Raw genomic sequence first — 9,022 nt, 5'->3', positions numbered from 1 at the left:
TATTCATTTTATTTTGTTTCTACTTACAACAAAATACTTATTGTTGCTATTTTTATTTTTTTCCAGTTTTTTTGTTTTGTTTTCTACATTATTTATTTTCTTTTGTTTTTTGCTTTATTTTTTAATTCTTTTTGCTTTTAGTTTTAGAAAAATTATAAACTTTCTATTAGTGCCATTAGTTTTCAAATTTGAAAACACTTTTTTTGTTTTCTTTGTTGCTTTATTCATTTTATTTTGTTTCTACTTACAATAAAATACTTATTGTTGCTATTTTTATTTTTTTCCAGTTTTTTTGTTTTGTTTTCTGCATTAATTATTTTCTTTTGGTTTTTTGTTTTATTTTTTAATTCTTTTTGCTTTTAGGTCAGCAAAATTGTAAACTTTCTGTTTGTGCCATTAGTTTTCTTTGAAATTTGTGTGAATCACAAGTTTGTGAGCTCAACAAGGCGTGTAGAGGGACGGGCTTATATACCGGTGTGAGCGCCCTTCGGTTGGCGAGGTTTTCAAATTCATAGTTTTCAAATGAACTCTGAAAATGTTGGCATAGCATGTGCATGTACAAAACGGAAAATGGTATCATACTCGTCTGTTACGAAGTTGGCATGGTATCATCATATATAATAGTTGCGGGAGAAAGTCTTTACTTTTTCTTCGCTTGTGTCGTTTGCTTATTGCGCCGTAACCATGGATAATCTTCATCGTTTATCAGGATGCTTGGGTCAGCCTTGACTTTGAAGGGGGGAATTTCATGAAACTTTTCATACTCTTCAGACATGTCTGTCTTGCCCTCCACTCCCAGGATGTCCCTTTTTCCTGAAAGAACTATGTGGCGCTTTGGCTCATTGTATGATGTATTCGCTTCCTTATCTTTTCTTTTCCTCAGTCTGGTAGACATGTCCTTCACATAGATAACCTATGCCACATCATTGGCTAGGACGAATGGTTCGTCAGTGTACCCAAGATTTTTTAGATCCACTGTTGTCATTCTGTACTGTGGGTCTACCTATACCCCGCCTCCTGACAGATTGACCCACTTGCACTTAAACAAAGGGATCTTAAAATCTACTCCGTAGTCAAGTTCCCATATGTCTACTATGTAACCATAATATGTGTCATTTCCATTGTCGGTTGCTGCATCAAAGCGGACACCGCTATTTTGGTTGGTGCTCTTTTCATCTTGGTCAATCGTGTAAAATGTATTCCCATTTATCTCGTATCCTTTCCAAATCATTACAGTCGAAGATAGTCCCCTGGTCAACAAGTACAGCTCATCACAAACAGTGCTGTCACCTCTGAGACGTGTTTCCAACCAACTGCTGAAAGTCCTGATGTGTTCACATGTAATCCAGTCATCGCACTGCTCCGGGTGTTTGGAGCGCAGACTGTTCTTGTGTTCATCGACATACGGGGTCACCAAGGTAGAGTTCTGTAGAACTGTGTAGTATGCTTGAGACCAAGAATATCCGTCCCTGCATATTATTGAGTCCCTTCCAAGCGTGCCTTTTCCAGTCAGTCTCCCCTCATACCGCGATTTAGGGAGACCTATCTTCTTAAGGCCAGGAATGAAGTCAACACAAAACCCGATGACATCCTCTGTTTGATGGCTCATGGAGATGCTTCCTTCTGGCCTTGCGCGGTTACGAACATATTTCTTTAGGACTCCCATGAACCTCTCAAAGGGGTACATATTATGTAGAAATACGGGCCCCAGAATGACAATCTCGTCGACTAGATGAACTAGGACGTGCGTCATGATATTGAAGAAGGATGGTGGGAACACCAGCTCGAAACTAACAAGACATTGCGCCACATCACTCCTTAGTGTTGGTACAATTTCTGGATCGATCACCTTCTGAGATATTGCATTGAGGAATGCACATAGCTTCACAATGGCTAATCGGACGTTTTCCGGTAGAAGCCCCCTCAATGCAACCGGAAGCAGTTGCATCATAATCACGTGGCAGTCATGAGACTTTAGGTTCTGGAACTTTTTATCTGGCATATTTATTATTCCCTTTATATTCGACGAGAAGCCAGTCGGGACCTTCATACTGAGCAGGCATTGAAAGAATATTTCTTTCTCTTCTTTCGTAAGAGCGTAGCTGGCAGGACCTTCATACTGCTTCGGAGGCATGCCCTCTTTTTCGTGCAAGCGTTGCAGGTCCTCTCGTGCCTCAGGTGTATCTTTTGTCTTCCCATACACGCCCAAGAAGCCTAGTAGGTTCACGCAAAGGTTCTTCGTCACGTGCATCACGTCGATCGAAAAGCGGACCTCTAGGTCTTTCCAGTAGGGTAGGTCCCAAAATATAGATTTCTTCTTCCACATGGGTGCGTGATTCTCAGCGTCATTCGGAACAGCTAGTCCACCGGGACCCTTTCCAAAGATTACGTGTAAATCATTGACTATAGCAAGTACGTGATCACCGGTACGCATGGCGGGCTTCTTCCGGTGATCTGCCTGGCCTTTGAAATGCTTGCCTTTCTTTCGACATTGATGGTTGGTCGGAAGAAATCGACGATGGCCCAGGTACACATTCTTCCTGCAGCTTCCCAGGTATATACTATCGGTGTCAAGTAAACAGTGCGTGCATGCATGGTATCCCTTGTTTGTCTGTCCTGAAAGGTTACTAAGAGCGGGCCAATCGTTGATGGTCACGAACAGCAACGCCTTTAGGTCAAATTCCTCCTTTTTGTGCTCATCCCACGTACGTACACCGTTTCCATTCCACAGCTGTAAAAGTTCTTCAACTAATGGCCTTAGGTACACATCAATGTCGTTGTCGGGTTGCTTAGGGCCTTGGATGAGAACTGGCATCATAATGAACTTTCGCTTCATGCACATCCAAGGAGGAAGGTTATACATATATAGAGTCACGGGCCAGGTGCTGTGATTGCTGCTCTGCTCCCCGAAAGGATTAATGCCATCCGCGCTTAAAGCAAACCATACGTTCCTTGGGTCCTTTGCAAACTCATCCCAGTACTTTCTCTCAATTTTTTTCCACTGCGACCCATCAGCGGGTGCTCTCAACTTCCCGTCTTTCTTACGGTCCTCACTGTGCCATCGCATCAACTTGGCATGCTCTCCGTTTCTGAACAGACGTTTCAACCGTGGTATTATAGGAGCATACCACATCACCTTCGCAGGAACCCTCTTCCTGGGAGGCTCGCCATCAACATCACCAGGGTCATCTCGTCTGATCTTATACCGCAATGCACCGCATACCGGGCATGCGTTCAGATCCTTGTAGGCACCGCGGTAGAGGATGCAGTCATTAGGGCATGCATGTATCTTCTCCACCTCCAATTCTAGAGGGCATACGACCTTCTTTGCTGCGTATGTACTGTCGGGTAATTCGTTATCCTTTGGAAGCTTCTTCTTCATTATTTTCAGTAGCTTCTCAAATCCTTTATCAGGCACAGCATTCTCTGCCTTCCACTGCAGCAATTCGAGTACGGCACCGAGCTTTGTGTTGCCATCTTCGCAATTGGGGTACAACCCCTTTTTGTGATCCTCTAACATGCGATCGAACTTCAGCTTCTCCTTTTGACTTTCGCATTGTGTCCTTGCATCGACAATGACCCGGCGGAGATCATCATCATCGGGCACATCGTCTGGTTCCTCTTGATCTTCAGCAGCTTCGCCCATTGCAGCACCATCGTGCACATCGTCTGGTGCATCTTGATGTTCAGTAGCATCACCGTATTCAGGGGGCACATAGTTGTCATCGTACTCTTCTTCCTCGCCGTCTTCCATCATAACCCCTATTTTCCGTGCCTCGTCCAAACATTATAGTGTGGCATGAAACCCTTGTAAAGCAGGTGGGTGTGAAGGATTTTCCGGTCAGAGTAAGACTTTGTATTCCCACATATAGGGCATGGACAACACATAAAACCATTCTGCTTGTTTGCCTCAGCCACTTCGAGAAAATCATGCACGCCCTTAATGTACTCGGAGGTGTGTCTGTCACCGTACATCCATTGCCGGTTCATCTTCGTGCATTATATATAATTAAGTGTGTCAAAAATCATTACAGAACATCATGAATAGATAATTAAGTGACCAAATTAATAGAAGTTCATCATCACATAAAAACCAAAGTACATACATAGTTCTCATCTAACAACATAAAGCTCTGCAGAGCATCTAAATTAATTAAACCAAACATTGAAACTATGTAAAACATTTCAATGCGAAAACAAATGCGATCATAATCGCAACCAAGGTAACAACTGATCCAACGGCATAATGATACCAAGCCTCGGTATGAATGGCATATTTTCTAATCTTTCTCATCTTCAAGTGCATTGCATCCATCTTGATCTTGTGATCATCGACGACATCCGCAACATGCAACTCCAATATCATCTTCTCCTCCTCAAGTTTTTTTTTATTTTTTCCTTCAAGAAATTGTTTTCTTCTTCAACTAAATTTAACCTCTCGACAATAGGATCGGTTGGAATTTCCGGTTCAACAACCTCCTAGATAAATAAAATCTATGTCACGTTGGTCGGCATAATTTTCATAAACAATAAATGAACCAATAGTTATGAAAAGATAATATATACCACATCCGAATCATAGACAGGACGAGGGCCGACGGGGGCGGATACCAAAACCATCGCACTATATAAGATGCAATAATAAAAGTAAGAAAATAATACAAGTATCTATCTAAACAAACAAGTAATAATATTTTTCCTTTCAGAAAGAAGATAAGAACAAGAGGCTCACCACGGTGGTGCCGGCGATGAGATCGGCGCGGGTGATCGACGACGATGAAGACGGGGACGGGGCGTGACGGACCGCTAAACCTAGATAAATATTAAGGAAAATGGAGCTTGGCGGTCGAGCTTGGAGAGGAGAAACCTTAAGTAGTGTGGCTCGGGCATTCCATCGAACACCTTGTGTGCATAGGAGGTGAGCTAGAGCACCACCAAGCCCTCTCCCCCTCGGCCAGAAAAAACAGAGCAGTGTGCTCTGCTCTTGCGCGAGGGGCTATATATAGGCAGCACCATTAGACCCGGTTGGTGGCATGAACCGGGACTAAAGGGAACCCTTTGGTCCCGGTTCATGCCACCAACCGGGACCAATAGTGGTGAGCCAGGAGCCAGGACCATTGGTCCCGGTTCGTCCCACCAACCGGGACCAAAAGGTCCGGACGAACCGGGACCAATGGCCCACGTGGCCCGGCCGGCCTCCTGGGCTCACGAACCGGGGCAAATAGCTCCATTGGTCCCGGTTCTGGATTGAACCGGGACTAATGGGCTGAACTGGCCTGGACCATTGCCCCCTTTTCTACTAGTGATAGTAACCGTCATCGATAAAAAGAATCATAGTTCAGAAGGATCCAACCTATAAACACGAACAAAGACGCTCCACACGGAAATCCATCAAAGGCCAATACCGATTGCATCCCACAAAATCCATCGAAAACACTCACTAGTTTTGTTATAGTTCTTGGTTCGAGTTCAGTTCAAATTCCAATGCCATATGGCATGTCCACGTAGCCACGCAGGTAACATACGCTATGGTTTCTCCGCTAGTCTAGCACGATGGCGCTGGACGGGGTGTACCCGCCTGCCCTCTGCCGGATACTCGCCGGGATCTCGGCACGTAGCACCTGCACCCTGAACATGATGCTCTCGCCATCGCCCCCCACCAGTTCGAACACGCAACCGTCGCCGAGCCTCAGCGCGTTGTCCAGCGCGAAGCTCCGCCACCCTGCCTCCAGCCGCTGGATGTGCCGCCCCCCTGTGAAGCGCATCTCCCAGGTCCGACCCTGCCAGGTCAGGGTCGCCGGCGTCGGCTTCGATGGGAGGAACGGCGCCAGCGACCTTGGAACCACCTGAACACACCAACAGGCCACAACGACAGACCAACATTAGGAAATGCTAGGAAAAATATGTACCTCAGAGTCAGCGGTAAATTCAGGTACTGGGAGAAACATTGGAGCCACTGAAGTCACAAAGTTCATCTATATTTAGTTTGTCCATCTGCAATTCTGCATGCATTGTTTTGTGCCTTTATATGAAACGCCCAAAACTTTGTCCATTTGCAGAACAAGTGTGTCACTTTCATGCCCTTTTGTGACTTCATTAAAAAGAGAGAGAAAAAACCCTTCATTTGCGGCTAAAATCTAGTCCGATTCGTATGCCACTGAAAGTTACTGGTTAAGAACTTCGGATATATACACTAAACATTTGACTGGTTCCGATTTATAATCTACTAGTATTAATTGACAGCAATGATTTACTACTGAGAAGGATCACACTGAAACTGTTAAGAAGTAAAAGAGGGGTGTTCCATTGCCTTTTGCCAATTTTCAGTAGTCAACTTACAGTGAAATTACAAATCTGGAACCAGAAGTGAACAAGGAAACTTCAATGACATATCCCGAACCCGACTAAATTGCAGTGACAGATATAGAACTGTTTTAACTTCAGAATGAAGTCATTCCTTTCTGCACAGTAAGCTAGCTACTGAATCAGATCTGTGTCGAAATCGAGCTGTGATGATAGCATCATTTTACCACTTGAAATGGTTGCTGAACATGCGACTTGCATACGACGCATGCGAAGTATGGTTTCCCCAGAAGAGGGAGGATCCTGGGCTGCGTCTTCTCCACCTCGAGGCACGCCTTTGCCGACTCCGGATCAAGCTTATCTGGAGGGCCTGCAGAAATGGCGGCCTGGCTAGTCTCCCCTGCAGAGCTGGCCACTCCATGATCCTTGCCGCCTGCATCTGCATGCACCGCTAGAGTAAGCCATTCATGCTGATTGTCTCAAAGAGCACTTGAAGGTGGACATGACGGGGATAAACCGAAAAAAGCTGTGCAGAATGGGTTGAGATTTCCTTGATTGGATAGATTACTTGAGATGCCGCGTGATTCCTCGGAGGAATTGCGTCTCCGATAGACTGGAGGCGTTACTGTGGTGCTGGAATCTGTTGGAATTGGCTCTGCCTGGAGATCAAACCAACATGCAGAAATCAGACGAAGTGTGGTAGATAAATCGTAAGTACCAGGGCGTCGAGGACCCCCCAGGGCAAAGGCTTCTCTGGTTTGCGGTTGAAGAAGGCACGGTTAATCTTGCATGGAGAGATGAAGAAAGTGAGCAGGACCGAGATTTAGTTGTGGTGCATGCTTACCATTGCTGGAATTTGGGAGGACGACGGGAGAGGAGCAGAAGCCAAAGCCTGTCGATACAGCAATACAGGTGAAATAAACATCAGTACAGTCGGGTAAAACAGGCCCCTGGCACACCGGGCCCATGAACCCTGTTCGCTGCAGTACACAAAAGTCGGAAGAGGAACAACCGCCGCCGTCTTCGGGTCCCGGGACTCGGGGCATCTTAACCGGAGCTCCTCCGGCTCCGTGCTCGTGTCAAGCGGCCGGCTGCGTCCTTTAGAATGTTGCTCCGATCGCCGGCAAGATAGAGTAAGACACAGGACTTGAGACGTTACCGTCTTCCATATCCTACATTTTTTCGTTAAAACCCGAAACTCTAACGGTGTCGGTAGATGTGAGATCGATGATGGATTCGTTTTGGATGGAGCCAACGACATCCACCACGACGCGATTGTGGCGCCCAGACCGATGCATCATACGGGGCGTCGGAGAATGCGACGACTCCATCTCGCCAACGTCCACCGCCGCGAGGTTGCTGCCGTCTCCCTAGCCCGCTCCTCGCACGGGGGGCACGCCGCGTCATGTTTGCATAGGACGACACCGATCATGCTTTCACCTTTGCGTTGGCGCCAACGGATGGGTTACGCGTTTGTCAACGCGTTCAGACGCCAAACGGACCGGAATGGATTCCCGACGAAAGGAGTCCGAGCGTTATCGTCGGGCGGCCTCCTCGCGAGAGTGGCGGAGCGTAAGCCGGACAGTCATCTCCTTCTTGGGGCCGCGTTGGATGAGCTCGAGGTCGTCGGACTTGGAGGTGTAGGACTTGGATCTCCTGTACGCCATGCCGGAGATCACGGGACGGGAGCTTGTGGCGGAATGGCGTGGCTAGTGTTTGGTCCGGGAGAGCGAATGGAGACGAATATAGGGTCAGGTGGGTCCGCGTGTACAAGGAGCATACGCAACACCGTTTGAAAGAGATGAGTTATTTGATGTGGTGTTTGCACATTTTTGCCTTGGTGTCGGTCCTATGGTGATTATTTGAGTCTCTTGGGAGCTCTTATTTCACGCTAAAACCATGAAGTTGTTATTGTGATGCTCACATGGGTCAACACACGAAACTCTTTGTTTAGTTTTCGCTCCCACTGCTAGTTCAAAATAATCACCTATCTTTTTTTATTTGAGAAGGTATTTAAATTAAATGATGTCTAAGGAACTTTAAAAACATTACAACTTTTAAAAACCATCAATTTTTGAATCACTCATGAATTTAAACATATTCATGGTTTCAAAATGTTCGCAGAATAAAAGCAGAATTAAAAAGTGTTCACAAACTTTAAATGACCGTGAACTTTACAAATATCCATAAATTTAATCATTATTAGCGAAATTGAAGAATTTTAAAATATGTTTATGTTTTTTAAAATACACAAATTTTAATAAGTGCTCATGAATTAAAACGTGTGAAATATAAAAAACGAAGAAGAAATAAAACTAAGTAACACACACTTATGCGTGGGACCCTAGTGACCCCACAACCCTCGAAACACGAGAGCGCTTCAATTCAAGGAAGCTTAGTATCTCTACTATAGATAGATGTCACAGGTAAAACAATAAACAATTGTGACATGTGCAAATAGGCCTTTTTGCAACTTTGAAATAAAATAAAAGAGAACATCTCAAATGTTATCATAGTGCACGCTAAAAATATTGAGAGCCCCCTCATAACTTATTCGATCAAACCCTGGACAATATATCTCATAGGATTTTATTTTCCTATGCTAAGCTATTGATCGTTGAAGGTGTGAAAGCCCATCTAATTATCTCGTTGGTAAGTATGTGCCGCATTCATTGTAATCATTTATCTTTTGCAACTATCATTCCTATGCAATGAACTC

At 45.2% G+C, this 9,022-nt stretch overlaps 1 protein-coding gene across 1 annotated transcript; it reads right to left on the bottom strand.

Moving 5' to 3' along the window:
- Window positions 1-5,427: 5,427 nt before the first annotated feature.
- On the bottom strand, window positions 5,428-7,281 carry LOC119367807 (B3 domain-containing protein Os04g0386900-like). Its single transcript, XM_037633210.1, has 4 exons — window positions 7,148-7,281; window positions 6,872-6,962; window positions 6,531-6,742; window positions 5,428-5,846 (listed from the first exon to the last, which is right to left on the bottom strand). Exons 1-4 carry the CDS (start codon window positions 7,226-7,228, stop codon window positions 5,541-5,543), a joined length of 690 nt encoding a protein of 229 aa, XP_037489107.1. The 5' UTR covers window positions 7,229-7,281; the 3' UTR covers window positions 5,428-5,540.
- Between the last annotated feature and the right edge of the window lie 1,741 nt (window positions 7,282-9,022).

Source organism: Triticum dicoccoides, chromosome 2B, assembly GCF_002162155.2.
Source record: "Triticum dicoccoides isolate Atlit2015 ecotype Zavitan chromosome 2B, WEW_v2.0, whole genome shotgun sequence".
Classification (NCBI taxonomy): domain Eukaryota; kingdom Viridiplantae; phylum Streptophyta; class Magnoliopsida; order Poales; family Poaceae; genus Triticum; species Triticum dicoccoides.
The sequence above is the reverse complement of the archived record's forward strand: the minus strand, read 5'-3'. Positions and strand labels throughout refer to the sequence as shown.